The 26,499-nt window shown below is 33.6% G+C and overlaps 1 protein-coding gene across 1 annotated transcript; it reads left to right on the top strand.

Moving 5' to 3' along the window:
* Positions 1-1,190: 1,190 nt before the first annotated feature.
* On the top strand, positions 1,191-26,370 carry LOC143588613 (uncharacterized). Its single transcript, XM_077069570.1, has 2 exons — positions 1,191-2,020; positions 26,245-26,370. Exons 1-2 carry the CDS (start codon positions 1,388-1,390, stop codon positions 26,308-26,310), a joined length of 699 nt encoding a protein of 232 aa, XP_076925685.1. The 5' UTR covers positions 1,191-1,387; the 3' UTR covers positions 26,311-26,370.
* The last annotated feature ends 129 nt before the right edge of the window (positions 26,371-26,499 follow it).

Raw genomic sequence — 26,499 nt, 5'->3', positions numbered from 1 at the left:
ATAACACTATTGCAAATATACAATACAAACAACTATATATATACTATTCAACACTATTTAAAATATCAAAATGCACACTATTGCACATATGCATTATAAAAAAAGTCGGTGTATTATGCATTACTCGTTAGTTTTTTTTTTTTTTTTTTAATTTTTTTTCATTTTTATATTTTTTTCTTGGTGAAGAATAACAACATATAAAAAGGATGAAAAAAAATTAAAAATATTTTTTTTATTTAATTAAAAATATTTCATTATTAGTTCTCTAGTTCTCTCCATAAAAAGAAGTTCTCTCATGATCATCTCCCTATATATATATATATATATATATATATATATATATATATTAATGTTAAAAGAAGTGGGTAATAACGGAAGGGGTTTAGCTTCACTACGGGTTAAAAAGGAAAAACTCCTATGCTCTTGTAACAGTAAGGTGACATCAGAAAAATGACGTTTTTTATGCTACCAATACGAATGCCCTTAGATTTTTGTAAAACCACACTTCGAGTGGAGCTTTTAGTTTAACAATTGGGCTTAGAAATGTTTAGGCCTGAATAAAGAATATGAGCCTAAAACTTTTAGTCTAAGTTATCTGTTAAAGTGTTAATAATTACCACCTATTAATGAATTCAGGCCTTATAATTAATCATAATAAATCCATTCAAACAATTCAATGTGGTTTGGTTTAGGAATAAGGCCTAACCGAAATTATAACATAAGTTTTGATTTTCATAAAAGAACAGAAAACAAAATCTAACAGTTGTTTATTAGTTTGACTAATCGTCTTCTTTTTTCTCAACACAATTCAAGTCCATTTAACTAGCTATACATATGTTTTTTTTTCTTTCAAAATACCTAAACTAAAGATTAGGAATTAATGCACTTTTTGGGCTTCTTTATGTTAAAGATTAGGATTTAAATATATAAAACAAATAAATGAGCATACCATGTGTCCATGTGTTAATTTGAGGAAGCCAGTACTGCATTTTATTCTTGTAGTTTTCTTAATGAAATTTAGTTTCTTTTCTTTTAAATTTTTTATTATAGTAAACTTTTATTAATCAAAACTTTTTCCAACCATAAGTCCAACTGATCAAGTCACATGCAATTTAACTTCCAAGTCAACAGGGATTAAAGTCATTAAACACATTATAAAGAAAGTTGTAACTAAACTGAATCATATCATGTCAATTTTGGCTTGTTTGGCTTTGAATTAGTTTTACCTCACAAGAATTCCAAAAGCTTACACATATTAAGTCTCATTAGTTTGGACATCAAAAGTCAAAACTGATTGCTTTTCATATTCCCAACCCAACTCACTGATACATCACCAAGCTTATATATAAAGATCCAAACTCTACATGTTTTACTCATCAAAGCAACAATGACAGGCTCTTCTTCGGCTTCAACAAATATAAGTATAAAGCTTCTAATCGACGTCAGTGCAAAGAAAGTTCTGTTTGCTGAAGCCAGCAAAGAATTTGTGGACTTTTTGTTTAATGTCCTTACACTACCAGTTGGTACTGTAATCAAGCTTCTTAAGAAGGACTCAATGGTTGGTTCACTGGGTAAACTCTATGACAGCATAGAGAACTTAAGCAACACATATATGCAACCAAATCAAAGCAAAGATGTTGTTTTGAACCCGAAGATGTCAAACTGTGGGGCTAATGTTCCATTTCTATTACCTAATGCTGATGCTGCCATGGATAAGAAGTTTTACAGGTGCCGTGGTGATTCTAGCCATAACTATGTAACTCATGATCCCACTGGAATGTGTCCATCTGACTGTGGCTATAAAATGAGCACTGAGGTGACCTTTGTGGCTGGTAATGATGCCGTTACAGTTGCAACCGAGGGTGGTGGTTTCGTTAAGGGGGTTGTGACATACATGGTAATGGATGATTTGGTGGTTAAGCCAATGTCCACCATATCTAGTATTACTATGTTGAACACGTTTAATGTGAAAGAGATCGGAAGTCTTCAGGAAAAAGTGGTGTCTGTGGAGATGAAAGAGGTATGCTTAATTAGTTGTATTTGTGATTTTAATCAATTTAATTACTTTCATAATCATATAATATTACATTACAATAAAAATAGTGTTTGGTCATCCCGACACAGTTACCTGTTTTGATCTGAACTTAGTTACATATTATGGCATGATCTTATTGACCACAAAGTTTGGATCGGAGTTAGCCAAGACACTAATTACCGTCTTGTTATTTTGTAGGGTTTGATGTTGCTGAAGGCCTCATTACAGTGCAACAATGTGCTAACCACCGTGTTCCTGTCTTAATGCCGCTGTTTTGCTTGAATAAACATCAAGATCATCAGTTTCGATGGATCTTGTTTTTTGTTTTTGATGTCAGTATGTTATGTTGGTGATCAATTTACAGAAATGTTGCTTTATTTCCGAATAATGTTCTTGATTCTGAGTTTGTTTAATCTGATCACCTACTTGATATTAATAATTCTTGAGTAACGTTCTTGTTTTGTTTTAAAGTACTTTATATGAATCAGTAACTGCAATTTTTGAATTTTGAAAGACTGGGATTTTAAGTTGTAAAGGCCCAAATATAAAGTACCTAGGATATTCATGCTCAGTACCTTGCAACATAATCATTCATCATTTTTATTTTTTTGAGGTGGAAAATCGAGACTAACGATGTTTTTACTAACCAATGTGAGAGGGGATGTTATTATTCACATATTCTCGCTACCACCTAGAAGCACCTCGTGAACCTGTAATCGGCCCTGCATCCCTCACCACATAGTTCATATCTACATGTTTTTTTTGTTCATTTTCCATTGAGATCTTCAATCTTCTTTTTTTTTAGTTCAGTCTTTGTTTTCATACTTTGTAAAACTAGAAGGCTAGCCACAGACTATTCATGTTTCTAAACTTGGGCTTGCAGATATATTTTTATTGAACAACAAATATTACTCTGGTTAGGCTAACCGTATACCCCTCTCTTACATGTCATACCTCCTCCCTTGTACTTTGACTTCATGCAACACTCATATTACTCGTACTCTATTATTATGCCAATAATTCTAATCTACATTCTTGCTCAAGTTCGAACCTGAAAAGACAAGTATCTCTACCAAATAGGCTAGCCCCACATATTGGCGGACTTCCAGATATACTTAGTCAACCACTTGTTTTATTGAATTTAAATAATAATTTTAGCTTATAAATCAAGTAACAAAAATTTCAAACAAGTTTGCCGCGGTTTGGCTTTAAACAAAGTACGACTCAGGGCTCAAACTCGAGTATTGGTAATTGGTAGGTCTAATGGCTTACCACAAAGTCAAAAGGTGATTTAAAGAAAAAAAAAGAAGACTTCATGGTATTTTAAAAAATATTCTTTAAAAGTACAACAGCAGGCCAAGCAATAACACGAATGGACAGAATTGCAGCAGGCTTCATCTCTCATGTTTCGAACTCCATAAAATCTCAAGTCTTAACTATCACCTTCACGCTATTTAGTCAAACGGTCAATTGTGCCCCTTCCTTTACATCTGAAAACAGTAATAATCTTTAAATACTATTAAAATAATACATATTTGCCACATGTCACTCAACTATGATGTCCACATCTATTTGCCACATGTCACTAAACTAGATTGTACACATTTTCAGCCCAATCACCAAGTTTCCATTTACGTCTTCCTTCCTTTTTTTATTTTACAAAGCTTTCACGGGAAGCTTTATGGAAATCTTCCTCTGGAAGTTTCAGTCTCCCTCTATTTCATCGTCTCTCTCCATTTCAAAATCAGATCTTTCATCGTTTCTCTCCATTTCAAAAACTATATCTGAAATATTAAATATCCAAAATCATAATCATTCGGGCCTCGTCTCTTCGTCGTTCCAAGAAGCGTTCCAATCGACCTCTTCTCCTTCGTAATCAAGCAGCAACAACAGTTATTGTTCTAATCGGCCATCTTCTTCGTCATCGGCCTCATCGTCAATACTCATTCAGATCAACCCGATTCGGAACAAACTCATTCCAAGCTGAGCTCATTTTACTCGAAAAAAAAGACGATCATTGTTAAAAAAGTATTTCAACAGTTTTTAAAATTATGAATTGAGACTTGCTTTATTATCTTGTATTCACTAAGATGAGTCTTTATTTGTTTTTGGCAGGGAACTCCTTCAACCACAAAAATCTTCCATGGTTTGTTTCACATGCTTTATTTTAAATATCTCACTTTGTTAATTTTTTTAATTTTTAACCCCGTATGTGAAACAAAGCATGCACAAACCATGGAAGTTCGGGCTCCGATAAGATTATATCTTTTTCCGGTAAGATTATATATATATTTTTTAATTATTATATGCTTTTGTTATAGTCTCTTAGGTTGTATATCAAAATCCAAGATTGAATTCTATTATGAAGTTATTACGGTTTTCCAGTAAAATTGAATATCTTTTTCTAGTAAGATTTTATATCTATTTTCGTTTTTGTTTATATTCATATTAATTATTATATGATTTTCTTATAATCTCTTTAGGTTTTATATCAAAATCGAAGATACAATGGAGATTTTCTCTATTTCGTTTTTCCGGTAACACGATTCAAATATTCATGTTATCAATTAGAACATTTGTTTACATAATTCAAATCTTCCATAATTGGTAATTTATTTATTATGTGATATTAATATTAATATTTAATTTTCTCATTTCAGATTATGTCTCCAACTTGATATAGTTAATTTCATGGATTGATGATTTGTTGATACAATTTCTTATTTTTTGTTTAAGATTGATGTATATTTTTGTTATTATTCATGTATGTTTCACAATTCATGTAACTTATTTGATTTTAATATAATCAATCTTGTATCGTTGGGTCAAAGTCCATTTATTATATTTTAATCATTTTGATTTATTTGAAATTTAATATCATTGCCAATTAAATCACCAATGTCAACGCAATTTAAAACGTTATTATACTTTCCAATATTATTGTACTTTACATTTTAAAATAATACACATCTAAAATGACATTTTAGAAACCGATTTTAACCATTCAAATTCGGATTCTCACCATTTATATAAAGTTTACAAAAATATGTTATATAGTTTGACTTTCACAAGTTTATAAATAATCAAATTTTAATGAATAATTGACCATTTTATAATTTTTCAATATTCATGCCTTAAATAAAAAAATAACTTTTAATAACAATTTCTAAATATTTCAAGTTAATATGATTTTAATGTCACTTTCAACTAAATTCATCAATATATTTATTTCTAGATGTGAAAATAAAATATATATCAAATTCTGATTCTCAAAATAATATGAATTCATAACTTATAGAGTTTCATTTTAATAATCATAATTTCTAACGATTTAACTAAATCAACAGTAAAAAAATATATTATTTTTTATTACACAATTTTAATTAACATTATTACAACTTTCATATTTAATCTTTAGAGTATATATGTGTAATGAATCCTAAAAATATGCCACAAAAGATTTTACCATGTAATATTTTTGACTTTTTATCCATGATATGATGCATTTTTTTGTAAATAATATTAATTTACACAATTTATTCAACAATATATAATTTTTGTTACTACATAATTTTAATTATAATTATATGTGTAAAAAGTCTTAGACAATATTTAATAATTTTAATACCATTTAAGATTTCAATTATATTCAGAATTTACTTACAAATTTATAACTCAAAATCAATATCTTCATGCTGGTGTTTTTATTTCATATAATTTTTGTATGTTTCTATTTATTTAATATGTTTATATTTTGTTAATGTTTGTAAAAAGTTATTATTTATACTTTGGTTGGTAACATTTAAAAAATTATAATTATAAATACAATGTTTTCTTCATTAAATATGTTATGGTTATTTAATAAATTTTAATAAGATTTAATTTAAATTTAAGATTTCAATTATGTTACATTATTTACCTACAAATTTATATCAATATACGATTTCAAGCACAGATTTAAATACAAAATATTTTCCATTATAATGCATTTAACTCTTCCTTAATTTAAGCTCAAAATAAAATAAATTTGATCTTAAAATTAACTAGCATTTATACTCATTTTAATTAAACGAAAGTTAACAAAAATAATCTTATAATATTTAATGACTATATAAGCAACATATCAGCCATGCATTCTTCAAAGTGTTCAAATCATCTATATTTTCACAATTTATTTACAACTAATTTAACTTTTGTATGATATATTTGTTTTTGTTTCCCAACTTATTAATTTATTTCCAACTTATCAACGATGAAATTCGAAAGTTTGACCATTCTTATATATTGATATTTATAAGCAATAACAATAATATTAAAACCATGAACTATAAATGTTCAAACTTATGGTAATTTAAAGAAAATAATATTTGATGGTGATACATGTACATAAAATTATTTTTCACAAGACATTGATGATGAAGGTTCTGTTGAAAATTGTTGTGGCTATTATATTACTGAATGTTAATATTACTTTTATTACTTAAATATTAAATATTTTATTATGTTCAAACTTTGGAATTTCAAGTTTGATCAAATTAATATCTTGATTGTGTTTATAAACTTATCTTTGTTAAATGTTTGAATCATTTATAATTACAATAATTTGTTTCCAAAATGTCCACATTTAAGTTATTCATCCACGTTTATATTTATATTTATATTTATATTTATATTGTGTATATATAATTTTGTTGTATTTTGTTTAAGCAATTTTACTATGTTTTAATTTGTTGTCAAAATTTTGAATTTCAAATAAGAACAAATTAAATTCTTGATTGTTTATACAAACTATTTTTGTTAAACAGTCAATAAATTAGTTTAAAACGGATTTGACATTTTCATAATAACAAATTATATTTTAAAACTTTTTAGTGTTAAATACATATTTTTGAATGGGTCAGCTCGGGTTTGATTTTCCTTTTAACACACACACACACATACTTATTTAGCAACCGATTTTATGATAAAAAAACACGAAAAATACTATTATTACCCCCCCTATATTTACTAATATGTTTTGTAGTTTTTCAGGTCTCGGACTTCATGTATGTTGAAGTATTCCTTATAGATTGCAATTTTTGGATGTTGATTTAATTAGATGCTTAATTTTTAATTAATATGTGTTTTTTTTCTCATGTTATAAGTTATAAAAAGGTTTTAACTTTTTATTTATCTTTGTTAGTGTTTGTGTGGTTATGTATTTGAATTTACATAACAATTTAATGTCTCATAATTTATGTAAAATTATTTTTTTTATATAAATATGACATTTGCATTTTACTAAATTTATAATATATACATTAACCTAAAATAATTTCCAGTTTATGGTTTAACATCCATTATAATACAAATAATGGTTACATAATTTTATTTGAAGTTAAAAATCCATCATTAAAAATATTCTAATATCAAAATACTATCAAGATTTTTTTAAAATTCCATTAAAATACCAATTAATGGTTACATGATTCTTATTGAATTTGAATTCAATATTATATTATAATAATATGTTAATTATGTCAAAACTATTGCTTAAAATAAAACCATTTGTTCCTTAATTTATGCATAATTTTGGGTATAATAGTTGTAAGATGAAGAATTTTTAATTATGTCAAAATGGATGCTTAAAATAAAAATCGCATTAAAAGTTATTTAATCTCAAAATACTTTCTAACTTAATGTTTTTTGAATAATTCAAGATTATATTAAAATATTTTAATAATGTCAAAAATTTTGCTTAAAATAAAACTCTCGGATCCTTAATTTATGCATAGTTACGAGCATAATAGTAGTAAAATGATAATATGATGACTATTTTTATATAATTCTTATCATAAAATTCATTCTTTCATTCCAAGGATGTACATAGAGATCTATGATTTGTTTATAAGTTTGTGAATTGTATTTGTACCTTTATTTCTCTTATTAAAAATGCATTGAATTGATTTTGTAGTGATTTTAGTTTTCTTCTTTGTAAGTATAAAAAATTACAACACATTTCTTTCTATTTCGATGATTGTTTAATAAACAACACTTTATGACTTCATATATCATGATGTAGTTTTTGTTGATATATCTTTTTGGCTTTATGGATTAAGTTAGAAAGATGTTTTAAGTTGACATTTTACGTTATTTGTTGTTGTATGTTATTTTATTTTAATAAAAATAACAATGTAATACCTTATAGTGAATGTAAAATTCTTTGTTATTATAAATATTACACTATCAATTCATTATTATTATTATTATTATTATTATTATTATCATTGTCGCTATATATATATATAGATAGATAGATAGATAAAAGATCCAATACAATAATCCCTAATCATACATTACGTACGCGAGTTCCTACATTGTTGATTTCAAAATCACGCGATGGCAATATTGTAAATTTCATCAACTATGATCCGCTGCTCCCATCGATTCTGTCCGCCTTCACTATCACCGTTCATCAATTCGTCACCGTCCAACGATTGTATTCACTGTCGCGACCATCGACGTTACTGTCGTGAACACCATCTTTCTCCGTCACGAGTTGTTCACATGTTAGTTTATCAAATTGATCAATTGAAATTGATGAACTAATTGATCAATTAAACTTTGAAATTGATCCAATTAATCATCAATTTGAAGTTTCAGTTATCAATTTTGAGTTTGAGTTCTGGGTTTTAACATTGAACGTATTAACATTAACCTAAAACGTATAAACATAACGTATAAACTTTTTATACTGAACTTTTAAAGTTTAATTGATTTTTGTTCTGAACGTTTAAACAGAACGTATAATACGTTTAAACAGAACGTATAAAGTTTTTGTATAGAACTTCTAAAGTTTTTTGTATAGAACTTTTAAACCTTTTGTTAGAACTTCTAAAGTTTTGGTACAAAACATCTAAACTTGAACGTTTAAAGGTGTTCGTTTTGGTCAGAACGTTTAAATTTGTAGTTTTGATCAGAATGTATTAGTTAAACGTTTAAACTTTTTGTTCATTTTTTGTCAGAACGTTTAAACTTTTTCTTCATTTTGGTCTAAACTTTTTACTTTAGAAGTTCTAGACAAAAAGTTTAGAAGTTCTGTACAAAAAGTCCAGAACGTTTAAAGTTTTTGTGCAGAACGTTTAAACATGAACCCTAATCATAGCTCAATTAAGTGTATTATTATGCAATTTCATAATCGATTGATGATTCTAAAGCCTCCTACACATCAATTCTATTGATTAAATCAACAATTTTTGATCAATTTGAAGATTATTAAAACTATAGCGATAATGGGTTTATCGATTTTTGGTTATGCTTTAGTTTTGTGGATGATTTGATTATGGTTGAAGGCTTGCATCAAATGACGATCTGTTATGCGAGAAGTATTTTTTGATTTAATTACAATTATGTCACCGCGTAGTTTTAATTGCAATTAGGATCTGGTGTTGCAGGGTCACGCGTACCTAATGTACGATAACCTATTATTGTACGTTAACCCTCCTATATATATATATTTATATACAATTTTCACGCGAATGATACACAGGTTACTAACCATTGAAAGATATTGAAATTTTACATCATTGTTTGAGTCTTTGTCCCCAATTCTTCCAACGTTATAAAAATACATTTTTTAATATGTGACAACATTTTGTTCTAAAAGTTATTTTTATAAACATAAAATGTATAATGATATCGGTATGAATATTTTTTTTAATAAATCAAACACCAATGTTTTGTTTGCAAATTATAATAATTAACAGTGTATAAATATATCAAAAATCTTATTATAAAAGTCATAAATAAAAATCATTATAGAATATAGCTCAATTTACGTATTACATGTTATATATTTTTTTCTTTTATTATATCTTCCATCCGTGTGTAACACGAGCTTTCATTATTAAACATGTTATTAATTTAATGATGTATTTAATTTGGATAATATTGTTGTTTTAAATTTTCAGGTGGTGAAGCAAAATGAGTTTTTTTTGTTAGAATATTAGGAGCAGTAAATGGTGATCTAATATGAAAGAGCATGTTTAGATCTTTTTGTTGATGTTTTTTTGTGGTTTGGTGTACACTAACTTATTGTAATCTTAAACTTTTAATATCTAGATATTGTAAATGATTAGCGTTTTGATCCGAAAGTTGAAGAAGTTTTGTGTACTTGAATTTGTTATATATATTTATTATGTTTGTTGACATGTTTTTCCACCCGTGTGTAACACGGGTCTATACTCTAGCCGAATGTGCAAACTATGAAAGTGATTATGATGATTATCCCAAAAGTTTGTTGTCCGATGATGAAGTAGAAAGTAATATATAAATGTTTTATATATTGTTGATAGATTTAATAAAAGTAGTATATTGTCAACATCTTTTTAGACTTTCTAATAATTATATTTATGAACTTTAGATGCGTTGGTTGTACCTAACAACTTAGTAATGCTTAGATGTTAGTAATTATTAAACATGTTGTTATGTTAAGTTTATTTTAATTAAATATTGTGTTGTTTTTAAAAATTTTCAGGTGTTTAGGAAATGTGAGTTTGTGTTGGTATAATTTTTGAAGACTTTGATGATGTTTTAATATCAAAGAACATGGTTAGTTATTTTGTTAATGTCTTTTGGCGGTTCGGTTTAAATTAGGTTATTGTAATTTTGAAGTTTGAATCTATAGACAATGTAAATTTATAACAGTTTGGTAACAGACTATGAACAAGTATTATGTTAACTTAAACGTATGTTTAAATTGATTATGTGTAGTGACATGTTATTCCACCCGCGTGTCACGTTGGTCTATACCCTAGTGAAATCATTAAAAGGGTGTTATTTCAAAAACAAGTCTTTAAAAATTAAAGTTACAACCAACTAGGCCCAACAACAACTTAACTAGGCCAAATCACACCAAGCTTCATCTCTCATGTCTCTTCCTGCTAGAGGTGCATAAATCGGGTTTTACAAATACTCGGATTCGGGTATGGAATCAGGTTTGGGCATGACCGGGTATTGGAAACTCGGGTATTGGTAATAACCGGGTGGGGTTCAGGTCCGGGTATTGTCTCTAAAAACCATACCCTATGCATCGGATTCGGGTCGGGTATAGAACCAGGCATTTAAAAACCGGGTATTTGAATACCCTATTTTCGAGTATCGAGAAAACCTTATTTTCGGATTTTTATGGGCTTTTTTTCAGGTATAAATTGGACTTTGTAAAAGTTTGCACTTTTTATGGGTATTTTTAAGGTATTTTTCGAGTATACATTGGGTATTTGAATACCCGTTTCTGAGTATGGAACCGGTTCAGGTTTTCGGGTAATACCGGGTACAAAATCGGGTCTGGTTCGGGTTCGGGTTTTAGTATCGAAATGCATACCATATCCGTACCTTACGGGCGTACCCATTTAAATGGTCTTATTTTTGTCGACGTTTCGATATAATTTTTTTTTTCAAATCAGATTGACGGTTTGAAATGATAAATGTTTACAATTTGATGTTCCCATTAGTTACATATATCTAACCCTTTATCTATTTGATAAAAAAAAACATAAATAAACTTGTTACAATGAAAAAAATTTCTCACGGTGTCAAATAATTACATATCTATCAATACATTCTACTATTTAATGTAAAACTTGAGCCCTCGTGTATATGCAATTATTACTCAACTTTATTCATTTTTTTTCTTCATTTTATATATTTTACAATAATATGATTAATAGTATTCAAATTATAAAAATATCAAAATAATCAAAATGAAGCTTTAATTTGGAGCTGAACTGAGTAGGCTTGCTGTTGTAAGGCGCTGTTACCGGTAGCCCTACTTTCGTGTTGGATTTACTCAAAAACGCAGTTCTAATATCAGAGTTAATTAAAAACATTCGCGGAATATAAAAACTTTAATAAAACATTTCATAACAATTCAAAACTTGTCTTAAACAACCAACTTGTCTTTCGAAAACTAAGTAATTAAAACATAACACGCCCGGAGCCTTCCGATGCCAGTCTCTTATTCAATGCCACGTGTCCCCTCAAACGAGCTGCCTCATCCTACTCACCTGCGTGCATACTAAAAGTCAGCTACGCTGAGTGAGTTCTAGTTAATCATACATTATACAATACACACAAACTTATATTCTTTCATTCATACTTTCATACTTTACTAACTTGCTTTCATATCTTACGTTATAAAGAGCATTACACCCTACATTCCTCGAGCATTATTAGGGCTCGGTACCCTCCTTCCTCGAGTATTATTAGGGCTCGGTACCCCCCTTCCTCGAGTATTATTAGGGCTTGGTACCCTCTTTCCTCGAATATTAGTAGGGTTCGGTTCCCTAGTTCTCGAATATTAGTAGGGTTCGATTCCCTCTTCGTTACCATACAACCATACATCATACCTCGAGTATTATTAGGGCTCGGTACCCTTTTCGTAACCATACAACCATCCTTTCCTTCTTTTATTAACTTTATCACGTTCATACACATAAGCATACATATCATACTTTCCTTATACATAGCGTTACAACCTGACAGTACGTGCAATATCCGAAGATCGTTCACGTACCATCAAGCAATCATTCATACATTTCACATTATTCACATAAGGTATACGCTTATCTCTTAGGATAAGCGTATTAACAAACATATTGAGTATGCACACAGCCCCAAAAACATAACACATAAATGGGGCTAGAACTCACCTGAAGTCGGTTACGTTCACCGTTAATTGTTATTCCTTTCTTCAGTTGGGCGCGGCTAACTGTATAACAATTACTCGTATTAATTATCTATTACTAGCCATATCACTAGCTTATTTGTAATTAATTCATTCCTTTCTAAGTTCAGGGACCATTCTGTCCTTCTGTTAAACTTCAATTCGTTACTTTGGTCTTAGCGAATTAGACCTTCTAATTCGTTATCTTTGTTAACGAATGGTCTTAAAGAATCAAGGGTAATTCGTTACCCTTTTCCTTAACGAATCGGATAAAGAATCAAGCCTAGTTCGTTAGGCTTCCTTATGCGAATCAGCTAAAAAATCACCCTCTGGTTCTCTAAGTTCCCTTAGCGAATCAGCTAAAGAATCACCCTCTAGTTCTCTAAGTTTCCTTAGCGAACTAGCTAAAGGATCACCCTCTAGTTCTCTAAGTTTCCTTAGCGAACTAGCTAAAGAATCACCCTCTAGTTCTCTAAGTTTCCTTAGCGAACTAGGGTTAGGTCAGGGATCATTCCCTGACACCTTTATCTTTTCCGGCGCCGTCATCGCCGGAAAACCGCGTTTTCGCCGGAAAAATGAGATCTCACTCGTTCTTCCACCGTTTTCATCGTTTTTCGTCCCGTTTTATCCAGATTTGAGCTAGGGTGATCCCTAAACTCATCTTAGGTCCGGTTTATGTGACAATCGTCAATTTCAGGTTAACTCCGTTAACTCAACTCCGTCAATTCAAACTTAAAGATCACTGAATCTATAACGCACACCTCATTACATTTAAACTAGGGTTTAAATGACACTTGACAATTACTACATGTGTAGTATTTCGGGAATTGCACTGAAACGCAAACGAGTTGACGCAAACAATTGGTGAATAAACGAAAAACATCAAAACAATATTTATGTGATAATTATGTGTTAGACTTATGTGTTATGTGATAACATTGTATAAACGTTAACTCAACGTGCTAGAACTAGTTATTTAAGCTAGAAAAGTAACATTTGGAAGTTGAGGGACTAAAGTGTAACATGTTATTATAAATAATAACATAAACCTAAAACCCTAACACTCTTTCTCTCCCTCCCAAACCCGACGGCAGCCTCTAGACCCCCCCTTGCGATCGGCCCTCATACACACACATACAAGCAATCTTTCAAGCTTTTGATTGAAGATTAAGGTGCTAGGAAGGTATAAACGACTATCCTTTGCATCCTTTATACTTAATTTCGATTTTTAATGGGTTAAATAAAAACCATAGGGCCGATTTTTGTATATAAGTTGTGTTCATATGTTTTGTTTGATTTGATGATGTATTGATGATGATTTGATAACTAGTATTGATATTATTACATGTTAATTGTTGTGCCTTTGAGTTTGAGATCAAATAAAACCCTAACCATGTATGTATGGTGTAATTGATATGCATGGATAGTGGTTATAGTGTCTAGAATGTTATATGAATGATTTGTGGTCCATAGATAGTTAATATGTTGAGTTTGGATGCAAACAGTTTCTGGACAGATTGTGTTGTTGATGTTCAATTGACTGTAACGGGGTGTAAATGTGAAAATTGGTTGAGATAATTGATACTACAGTAAACTAGGTTGAGTCTAGTTTCTAAAGAATGTAAATTTGCAATTTTTGGATGTGTAAAAGTTAACCTTTATGATTTTACAAAAACGTTGTGCAAAGCTGAGTTGTTAGACCTGCTGTTAGGTTGTTTTGTAAATGTTATATCTCATGAACTACGAGACCAATTGGGTTGGTTCCACTTCTAAAAGTTGACTTGTTGAGTTAGGAACCTAACCCAAGTGGTCTTGCATTTATTGGATTTTTCGTTTAACGGGAATTTCAAATAACATTCTGTTGCGCATAAATTTGACTGCTATGAGTTTGCTGTGGTAAATTGATCTTTGTGAGAAATATGTATGGAATAAAAATACAACAAAATATGTTCTGGAAACCTAACACATACATGATTTTGTGATGATTTTTGGTAAATTAATTGTGACGCTATGATCGGTGGGATAGACTAGTTTTTCAAGTAGAATTCTGTCGTTAAGAAACTAGTTGCTGAATTTTGTGAAAGTTGCATGAAACATGGTGATTGCTAATTTATTATCATGTTTTGACCAAATTGCCCTTGCGGGGGATAATTGCTAACTAATTGTCGTATTTTGACCAAAATACCCTTGCGGGGAATAATTGCTAATTGATTGTCATGATTTGACCAAATTGCCCTTGCGGGGAATAATTGCTAGTTAATTGTTATGTGTTGACCAAATTGCCCTTACGGGAAGAAATTGCTAGTGATATACATTATGAATACACGACACGTAAATAATTGCTCACACATGTAACGTATCACAAATACACTTGTTAAAGTCACACACGATTCACAAACGAAACACGAAACATGTTGTGTGCATAGGAATTATGTGTCGGGTCTAGAGACTCGATATTAGTTCTGATACTTAGAAAACCTCCTTATTGTTTTAGAACGCTAGAGAGAGTTTTCTGTGACGCGCATCACTTGGTGATTTATTTTGGGAATTCTTCGCAAACAGTGAGTTCACTTACCCCTTTTTAAACTGTTTTCAAACGCTTTTCACTTGGGGAGATAACATACTCCGAAAACGCATTTAAGATTTTGTTAATATAGATTATATATCACTTGTAAAGACTAAGTGGCAAACGCAATAACTAAAGTCCTTCATTCACATCGAACCGTTTAATATTGGATAATAGCGGGTCATTGTTGAGTAGTACTACTGGGTTTGACAAACCCCACCCAACGCTAAACTCGACTGGAGGTCGAGTGGGTGTAATCTTGGCTAAACACATACCATGGTCGGGATAGACCTGGTGGCAAGGCAAATGATAAACAGTCAGCTTCGGTGTCGAACACTTAGTAATACTTGTTTTATAGGCTAGCTACCTATAGATATATAATTGACATAACACTATCTAGTAACGCAAAACGCTTAACGCAAAACGCTGAACGCAAAACGCTGAACGCAAAACGCTAAACGCTTTATTTTATATAAACTTGTGAACTCACCAACCCCGTGTTGACACTTTTAGTATGTTATTCTCAGGTAGCCGAGGCGGGCGCGCGGTATAGGATCATGCATTGCTTGAAAACGCTTTTGTTATGCAAACTCTTTTAAAACTGTTATCATTGGGTTTAAGTCGTCCTGCGTGACGCAACATTTTGTTTTATGTTTTTTTACGCTTCCGCATTTAAATACTCGTAAACGTTTTCATGGTTTTGAAACTTTGTTTTATGGTTTGATTATAACTAATGAATCCGATCTTGTTAGTTCACACCCTCTGACGGTAAAACTCCGTTAGTGGATTTTGAGGGTGTGACAGTTTATACCCGATTCCACCCGGATCTTGTGATTTAAACGGTTTAACGGTGTCGGCTCGTCGTTACGCGACTATAACTAACGTTTTAGGCTCGTACAATATTAAACTATCATTACCTCGGGTCGGTGCTCGGTTTCCTTCTTTATTTCGGCTAGAGATAAGGAAGAACTAGAGAGAAATCTTAAGTGTGTGTTTTGGGTGGTGTATGGAATATGTGTGAATGAGGATTAAATGGATATTAAGGGTTTATATATTTATGGATCATGGGCTTAAGCCCATGGTCTTTCCTTCTTTCTTTCCTAACCCAAGTCCATAACACATATTCATTTACCCAACACTAGCCCAACTCGTATTCTATTTATCTAAACCGATAACGACCCACTATGAAGTAACGAAATTTATTTTTATTATAATAACCGAAAGTAGGATGTTACAGCTGTAAAGCTCGAGTTAAGCTAGCCATCATTGGCTCACAAACAATTTTAAAATGTTATTTCCCGCTAAATCATTTGGGCACTCGACTAGTGAATATAAAATAGTGAGTGGGGATATTTAGAACACATAATCTTTAATGTAAATAAAATAGAAAAAGATAAAAATAATAAGAAAATTGTATAATGTCATAAAGGTATGTTTGGCGATAAGCTTTTAAAGCTTTTAGGAGCTTCTAGTTTTAAGCTTTTAAGAAAAAACTAATACCCAATTAAAAGTCTTGTTTAGTTCAAGGAGCTTAAAACTTTTAGGTTAAAGAAAAAACTTAGTGTCTGTTTGGTATGAGGTAATGGAATGGAATGGACGTGGTAATGAAATGGACAAAGGAATGGAATGGGTTATTACCATTCCAATGACGGTGGGCGAAATGTGTGATGGTGAGGTGCTAGTTGATATATGCGGCGAGTGGCTGGCGATGCTGAGTGGCTGCCACCGATGGCGATGGTTGATGGAAGCGGTGGACGGCGATGGTGGTGGCTGGTGGCAGTGGCGGCGGTGGTGGGTCTTGATGTTGGGTGGTGGTGTTGTTGGGAGGGTGGTGGAGGTTATATAGGGTGAAGGAGGGAATGGCATGAAAAAAAACATGGGGTATGGATGGAATGAAATTGAGGTATTTTAGAGGGAATGAAATGGACTAGGTAATTGGTCATTCCATTCCTTTGGTCAACCAAACACACTATTTTCCATTCCCTCACAATGGGTCATTCCATTCCGTCCTCCATTCCTGCATACCAAACGCTATCTTAAATAGCATTTAGTAAGAGCTACAAACTTTTAGTATTTTAATTTACTTAAATAACCTTCCAAAATAAATATATTTACTTTTATTGTTTTTAGTTATACCAATTTTAATAATTTTATACATTTTATCCGTCAAACATTTAAATATATCTAAAAAGATACAACCAGCTTCAAACCACGTGCTACAACTATCAAACTAGCAGTAGTTTGACCAAACTTACCCTAAAGTAACCGTGGGTATTGTCAATAATTGAAGGTCTGTGTGGTCCGCCGGAAATAAAGAGACATCGGACTTCCGTTGTACGGACACACACTCATCGGACGGACACTGTTTCTTTCTTCATTCAAAGGTAATTTAATTAGAATCATGTGTTTTCTGCTTTCTTTCTTATTATCTTTGGAAGTTAGTTGTCACTCGATCATTAACCAACAAACAGTGATGAATAATTTATATAGCCCGGGCCTAGTACTTTCATTTTGTTTTCAAGTAAAAATGTGATCATCGTAACAGTAATATTTATTAATTTACTCCATACCAAATACTGAATCTGAATTTAGGGTACAATTTTCAGGTCAAAACTGTGGAAATTAACTTTTATTATCTAACATATGTTTATGCTTTTGATTATTATTGTTATTGTATTTCATTTCTAAGAGTAATGGAACCGATTCAAGGGAGACATAAAACACTAGAAGAAGATTTCATTAGTGCCATGCCGGATAATGTGGTAACTAATATTCTCGATCGGTTACCGTTACAAGATGCTGTCAGGACCGGTATCTTGGCGAGAAATTGGAGGCTTAAATGGACTATGCTTATCAGCCAACTCACATTTGATGACAACTTCTTTGGGTATCTAATAAGAAAACCAAATGTTGAAAATTATAAAGTAAGAGTTATTATTGGGAGGATTCTTCTTCAGCTTAGAGGAGGAGCCATTACAAAGTGCGTCCTCTCATTAGACGACGACAAACTGTATGTTGAAGATGAAGATATCATTCACTGGATTTCGCTCTTGTCCAGAAAAGGCATTGAGGACCTCACTATTGAGGATTGTAGTGAAACTCCGTATAAGTTGCCTACCCATCTTTTCTCTTGTTTGAAGTTGAAACATTTGAAACTTCGTAATTGCTATTTCAATCTCACGCCTACTTTTCATGGTTTTCCAAACCTATTGAGCTTAGAGTCGAGTGGAGTAATCGGTGAACTTGGGGAGGCTGTTTCTCGGTGTCCCTTGCTTGAGATTTTGAAACTAGATGGTATTTCTTACTTACGCCAAGTGAAACAAGTTGAGATTGCAAAACTTGAGAATCTGAAAATGTTATCTTCATCATTGCTTAATCTTGACCCTATGATGATTTGTTATACTTCCGGTACAATCATTGAGCTTCTAGGTTCTCTTCCGAAACTTCAACAGCTTGAGTTGGATTTTAAACTCGCCGCGGTAATTAATGCTAAATTGTGTCTTTGAAGTTTTATTTACAAAAACATAGTCTCCTTTTTTCGATAATCTGATAACATTCTTTTTCTTGTAGGTGGTAGGAGGATTTGCTAACAAGAGGTTATCGATCGCCTTTCCCTGCCTCAAGGCTCTTAAATTATCAAATATATGTTTAGAGAATGGTATGAAGTTATCACGTGTTGTTGAATTGATTAGGATCTGCCCGAATGTGCAGACTTATTAGAGAATATCGTAGAAGAAAGATGATTAGAGTTTTAGTATTATAGTGTTACCATAATTAAGAGATTGTATTTGATTATGTTTCCTTGTATTTATCTCATTGTAACCCTACATATAGTTGATCAATAATACATTACACCTTACGGGGTTTTCATTATTCTACATGGTATCAAAGCCTTAAGGTTCTGGTCTGTTTCTTTCTCTTCGTTCTCGTCCTGCCCCGGGGACGTCTTAACACACAAATATAGTTTACTAGCATTACCAAACCGTCACCGCTTTCGGATTATCCACAGTAGATTGTGGCATGTCTCTCTCACGTGGATTACGATCTATCGTTGCGATTTTTTACAACTATCTATTTCTTTTTCTTTTATCTCTTTGTTTTGGTCCAGATTTAACTACAGTTGTTTAGTGCTCTTTTTTTGAATTTTTATAGTATTCTTTTATTTTCTTTCTATTTTTTTGTTTTGGTCGTGAAAGTTCCTACCCCACGGGGAAAGCTTTTATATATTTTGTTTATTTTCCTTTTACGAAAGGTTTTCCCTTCATAATTTCTGTAGCTTTTGTTTTTTTTCCTCCATTATTAGTTTCGATAAGAGGAAATTTTGTAGTTTCTATTTATTTATTTAGTTTTATTCGGAGGAAATAAATAGCCGTCATGGGTTGCCAAGTTGTTGCTTCGGCCGACTCAATCATAGCTCCCGTTGCCGCAGTGGAAGCTCTTGTCATCAAAGTTTACCATCCTCTGGCCATGGTCAAGACGCCGCTGATCTTCTTAGGTCTTACAACCGATCGAGTTCTTGCTCTACGTGACATCCGATCGTGTATCTTCACAAGCTTTACGCTCCAGTCTGAGCGTCCGATTTCCTACCGCTCTGACTGCGGGGGAATATTAGAGATATCGTAGAAGAAAGATGATTAGAGTTTTAGTATTATAGTGTTACCATAATTAAGAGATTGTATTTGATTATGTTTCCTTGTATTTATCTCATTGTAACCCTATATATAGTTGATCAATAATACATTACACCTTACAGGGTTTTCATTATTCTACAAGACTCTTGAAATCACTGCAGATAACTGGGTATGTATCATATGGCCTTTCTTATAATCTTTATATATCGTTTTGCATATTAATGTTAGTTAAGTATTCTTGCAGGATGATGCCTCGCCTCCTTGGGTAGACTACGATACAACAGTGATGTTGGAGCTTCGAAGTGTGATGTTTGAATATTTGAAAGGTTCAGAGAATGAAGTATGGTTGATAAAGTATTTGTTTGCGTCTTCTACTTCCCTTAAGAAGATTGTTATTCGTCCCAAATACCCCAATGGCATCACGTCGGATGAAAAGTTGGCGTTTTCTGTGAAGCTGTTAGAGCTCCATCGAGCCTCCACTGTAGTTGAAATCGATCTCATCTAATTTCATCAAGCCTCCCCCCTTATTGCAAACAGTTATTGGGTTTGATAATCTGCTCTTGGAAAACTGATCTGTCTAGAATTAATGTTACTTTGAAGTTCTATATATATGTAGTATCTTCCAGTCTTGTGTGTGAAGTTTTGAGTTTTTTTTCTCTTAGGATAAAATTATTCAGCAGCCTTTTGTTCACCCATTTAACCTATTATAATAGCTAAATAAACTATTCAATCAACAATAAAGGCCCAAAATCCAAATTGACCTGTTTCAAGAAGTTGGGTACCTTGGGTTTTATTCTTTTTGCCCCAAATTGACCGTTCCCAGTTTAAACGGTCTATGTTTCATAAAGACAACCGTAAATATTGTCTAAGGTCGGGCCAGTCAACCTGTTATGAAAGGCAACAGGAAGCTTAGTCTAGGTTGGGCCGGTTAACCTGTTTTAAAAGGTTGGTTAGCCAGCCCGGTACAAAGGAGGAGTCAAGCATGTCAAAACTCATCCAATTTGCTCTGGTTTTCTCAAAACCAAACACTTGCTACTTAAACTTTTCGACCCAATAAAACAACTCATTTTGGTCCTGATAAAACAACCCGTTTTGACATGTCCATCTTGCTGCGTATACTTAACATGATAAGTTTTACGGGTGCAGTGGTTATTATAATCATACTTATGTAACTGACGATCCTAATGCATTGTGTCCTCAATGCAAGTATACCATGAACCATGAGATGACCTATATGGTTGGATATGGTGCTGCCATAGTGGCGGCAGAGGGTGGCGGTTTCGTAAAGGGAGTTGTGAGCAAGTTCAGTGTGAAAGAGATTGGAAGTCTTGAGGAGCAGGTGGTTTCATTATAGATGAAAGAGGTATGTAATATTTTTACATTTATATGTGATTTTATTTTATAATTTAATGGCTACTAGAGAGTTCACACTTCTAAATTGATTTGATAATTTTATATATTATGTTGTATATAAAAGGTGTTTGGTCTATAAGAAATGTATGGTTGATATATTTCATTGATACAAACTAACTGATACAAACTTAATATATAGACAATACTGGGAAAGGAAATGAGCTAATTCTATGGTCCTAGCTAAAATCAAGGATCACAATCATTACAATTATATACATTCTAAATATACATATGGTTGAGATTGAGCAATGATGTAGCAATATTCTTTATGATTTGATTATGATTTGGTAATATTCCTTATACGCCCCCGCAAGATGGAGGATCCATCGGATACTCCGATCTTGGATCGATTTCGAAGAAAAGGTGCGCGTGCCAACGGTTTGGTGAGCATGTCCGCAAGTTTGATTTTGTGAGCTGATGTGAAGGACCCGTAATTTACCAGCGGAGACTTGTTCCCGAACAAAATGATAGTCAAGAGCGATGTGCTTCATTCGGGAATGATACACGGGATTGGCACAAAGGTATGTCGCTCCCGTATTGTCGCAAAACAATGTCGGTGTTTGAGTTGTAGTGAGACCCAGTTCATGTAGTAAGTTCTTTGTCCATATGAGTTCAGCAGAAGCATTTTCTAAGGCCTTGTATTTCGCTTCCGTAGAGGAGCGAGAAACTGATTTTTGGCGAGTGGACTTCCATGAAATGATGTTTGTACCAAGATAAAGAATGTATGCAGTGGTTGACCTACCGGCGTCATTTACACCCCCCAGTCAGAGTCGGAAAAGGCCGAGAGAGTGAGAGCGGAATTGCGATTGAGGAAGAGGCCATGATGGATGGTGCCTTTAAGATGTCGAAGGACTCGTTTGAGAGCTTGCCAGTGTGTTTGGCGCGGACTGTGCATGAATTGAGACAACTTGTTAATGGCATATGAAATGTCCGGTCGAGTGAATGCGAGGTATTGAAGTGACCCTACAAGTTTCCGGAAAGGAGTTGCGTCCACCGAAGGAGATGAGTCGATATGCGATAAGGGTTCGGTGGCACTAAGAGGTGTCGTGACATCCTTTGCACCATCCATGTGAAACTGTTATAGAATATCTTGAATGTAGCGATGTTGCGACAAGAAAAGACCCGTAGGTGTAGGAATAACCTCAACACCCAGAAACTGATGAAGCATGCCAAGATCCTTAAGGGAGAATTTTTGGCTTAAAGACCGAATGAAGTGATCGAGAAAATGTGAATCATTTCCCGTAAGGACTATGTCATCCACATAGACCATGAAATAACAAGTTATTGTTTGATGTTGGTATATAAAAAGAGAGGCATCGGCTAAAGATTTACGAAATCCAAAGCAAAGAAGAAATTGAGTGAGCTCAATGTACCAAGCGCGTGGAGCTTGTTTTAAGCCATATAAAGACTTTGAGTTTGCAAATATGATGTGGGTATTGAGAATCTATGTAACCCGGTGGCTGAGTCATGAAAACCTCCTCATGAAGAGTGCCATGAAGGAAAGCATTGTTAACATCTAGTTGTCGCAATGACCAATTGTTGGACAGTGCAATAGAGAAAACGTGCGAATGGTGATGGGTTTAGTGACGGGACTAAACGTATCAAAGTAGTTCTTCCCGTGTTCTTGGAGAAAGCCTTTCGCTACAAGACGAGCCTTGTATTTTGCAATGGAACCGTCGGAGTTACGTTTGATCCGGAAAACCCATTTACAACCAATGGGCATATGAGAGGTCGCGGGTACAAGCTCCCATGTTTGATTTTGAATGAGTGCGTTGAATTCCTCATTCATTGCATTGCGCCATTGCGGGTCTTTAGAAGCTTGAATATGAGTGGTGGGTTCAAGGGTGGGTGGGAGCGGGTGAAGAGTGGTGGTGTTTACGGTATTGGAGTTATAGTATTTAGGATTGGGTTTACGGTCTCGTTGAGGGTGTGTAGAGGGTGGAGGTGGTGGTGGGGGTGGAGAGGAAATGTTTGCATCATGTGTGGCAGTTTGAGAGAGAGGCGGTGTGATGTTGGTTTGAGGGGTGATCATGGATGAGATGGTTTCCGGTGAGGAGGCTGATGGTGAGGAAGGTGTGGGAGTAGATGGATTCAATGATTCTGTAATGGAAGGAATGGTGTTATTGTCAGTAGGTAGTGGAGTGGAAGTGGGGCTTGGTTGCATGGGATGTGAAGCATGTGCATGAACATGCAAAGGTGATGCGTGAGGGTTGGGTATAGTGTGAGGTTTTGGTTTTCTTTTTTTAGTAGGTATAAATGTTTCGGGTGTAGGAAGGGAATTTATATGGGTACCATGTGAGGTGAATGGAAAAATATGGTCAATGAATTCAACATGACGAGAGTGATAGAGACGGTTTAAGGCGGGATCATAGCATTTATAAGCCGACTTAGAGGCGGAGTAACCGAGAAAGATGCACTTGATGGAGCGCGGATGGAGCTTGGATGAGGCATACGGTCGCAACCACGGGAAACATAGACAACCAAATGGTTTTAGTTTTGTGTAGGTTGGTTGAATTTTGTATAGTCGTTCATAAGGCGACTTGAAATTTAAGATTTGTGTGGGTAGTCGGTTGATAAGATAAACTGCTATTTGAAAAGCATGAGACCAAAAGTTGAGTGGCAAGTTTGCATGGTGAAGTAAGGATAATCCGGTTTCAACAATATGTCGGTGGCGTCTTTCGGCGACACCATTTTGTTCCGGAGTGTGTGGGGGAGTGGTAAAGTGAGAAATCCCATTCTTTTGAAGATAGGGAATCAAGCCAATGTATTCGCCTCCATTTTCGGAAAAGAGGGACACAAGCGGCGTTTTAAAGAATTTTTCAACTAGAGATTTGAATTGTGGAAATAAGATTGCAACATCTGATTTTCGCTTGATAGGGTAAAGCCATGTGTATTTAGAGTAAAAGTCGACAAAAATGACATAGTATGTGTATCCATTATTTGAAGTTTGAACCGGACCCCAAACATCCGAGTAAATAAGCTCGAGTGGTTTTGAAACCTGAAATGAATTTTCTCCAAATGGTTGTTTATGACTTTTATTTAACGAACAAGCATCACAATGAAAAGAAACATTTGACATTTTATTATAACCAAGTCATAAATTATTGAGCAAAAGTTTTAGAACTTTGATGGAGGGATGCCCAAACTTGTGGTGCCAAGAGAGAAGCGATCCGGATGTCTTGATGCTTGAGTTGAGTTGATGAATGGGTTGTTGTGGATACGATGAAGCATAATAGACGTCATTAATGTTCACTCCCCGCATGAGTCGCGCCCCAGTGCGAAGATCCTTAACAAAAAAAATGAGAAGGGAAGAATTCAACAGAAACATTATTAGTTTTGCAAAGTTTAGCGACCGAAATGAGATGATTACGTAAATGAGGGACAAACAAAACATTGTTTAAAGATAATGTGTGAGTGGAGGTGGGAATGGAAGTATGGCCGGTGTGAGAGATAAAAAGAGTTTTACCGTTCCCAAGCACGATCTCATCGGGCCCGCCATATTCTGAGAGGTTGTGTAAACATGACCGGTCATGTGTGACATGATGAGACGCTCTGGTATCAAACATTAAAGGTGATGTGGGTAACGAGGAGCTTGACACTGAAGAGTTTACTGTCGGGTTGTTATGTGGCCCCGCCGAGTTCACAGCAACACTGTTTTCTTGTAAAAACCGTTGGAGCTTCCGACAGCCTTTTGTTTCATGACCTGGAATCTGGCAAAAATTGCAAAAAGAATTGTTTCGGTTAGTACGAGCATGTTGTGTGGCGCCACTATTCTGATTTGGAGAATGATTATTGCGTGGGCCATAATAGTTGGGCCTATTATAAGACCGGGTTCCATAGTTGGGGCGAGGGTAGGAACGTGGGGTTTGTTTTTGAGTGCTGTTAACTGTGGTAACAAGAGGTGTGGAATGGGATTGTTGAAGAGTTCGTTCATGATCTACTAGCTTTTCATAGAAGTCAGAAAAACTCATGGGTGTATCTCGAATTTTTAGAGCAGCAGTAATAGGTTTATAATCTTCGCCTAAATGGGTGAGGATATGAACAATGAGGTCATCATCATCAATCGGCTTGTGGGCTAGGGCCAGTTCGTCAGCAATTGCTTTCATCTCATTGAGATATTCAGCAATAGGTTTGGTTCCTTTGGTGTGGGTGTCAAGTTTTGAGCGAAGCGAGATGATCCGGGATCGCGAGACGCTAGCGTAGCTCTCGGTCAAACGTGTGAAAAGCTGGTGAGATGTTTCAGCAGAGGAGACGATTGGTTGAATCGTATCCGAACAACTTCCAAGAAGTGCTCCGAGGAGGTTTTGGTCTTGGCGAAACCAAAGACGGTAGGCAGGATTCGGTTTTCCTTCAAGTGTTTTTGGTGGTGGTTCAGTTCGGCCATCGACGAACTGCTTGAGTTCGAGACTCATGAGAGTGGATAAAACTTGTTTGTGCCTTGAGATAAAGTTGGTGGCTGTTAGTTTGATGGAAAAGTGAGTGTGGGTAGAGAGCTCAATAATGGTGGAAGAAGTTGACATGATGAATAGTGGGTTTTGAAGCAAAAAAGAAAGGTAGTGGAATGACTTTGGATCGAAAAACTCAAAGGAGTGTGAAGGCTCTGATTACCATATAAGAAATGTATGGTTGATATATTTCATTGATACAAACTAACTGATACAAACTTAATATATAGACAATACTGGGAAAGGAGATGAGCTAATTCTATGGTCCTAGCTAAAATCAAGGATCACAATCATTACAATTATATACATCCTAAATATACATATGGCTGAGATTGAGCAATGATGTAGCAATATTCTTTATGATTTAATTATGATTTGGTAATATTCCTTATATGGTCAACCTGACAAAACATGTTTTGATCTAAACTAGAAACATATGTGGATGTTTGTAGGGTCTGATGCTGCTTAAGGCGTCGTTGCAGTGCAAGAATGTGCTTACCAGTGTATTCCTGTCTTGAAGGTGTTGTTCTGCTTGAATAAAGATCAGGAAACTTATAATGGATTTTGTGTTTTGTTTTTGCAGTCATCATGTTTATCATTCTGAGTTATTATCTACTGTGATTTTCTGGTTGGTATTAATAAATCATGAGTAATGTTTCTGATTTTGTTTTTATGTACCTTCAGGAAATATTAATTGTAATTTTAGT

The sequence above is a fragment of the Bidens hawaiensis genome, unplaced genomic scaffold (genome assembly GCF_021521415.1).
Source record: "Bidens hawaiensis isolate Kalapana, Puna unplaced genomic scaffold, B.hawaiensis_p1.1 tig00036540_1, whole genome shotgun sequence".
NCBI lineage: Eukaryota > Viridiplantae > Streptophyta > Magnoliopsida > Asterales > Asteraceae > Bidens > Bidens hawaiensis.
The sequence above is the reverse complement of the archived record's forward strand: the minus strand, read 5'-3'. Positions and strand labels throughout refer to the sequence as shown.

Bases quoted from the DNA above. Each gene is read 5' to 3' on its own strand.
- LOC143588613 (XM_077069570.1), top strand. From the start codon at position 1,388: ATGACAGGCTCTTCTTCGGCTTCAACAAATATAAGTATAAAGCTTCTA. The intron at 2,021-26,244 runs GTATGCTTAATT...GGATGTTTGTAG, and splicing joins TGTCTGTGGAGATGAAAGAG to GGTCTGATGCTGCTTAAGGC.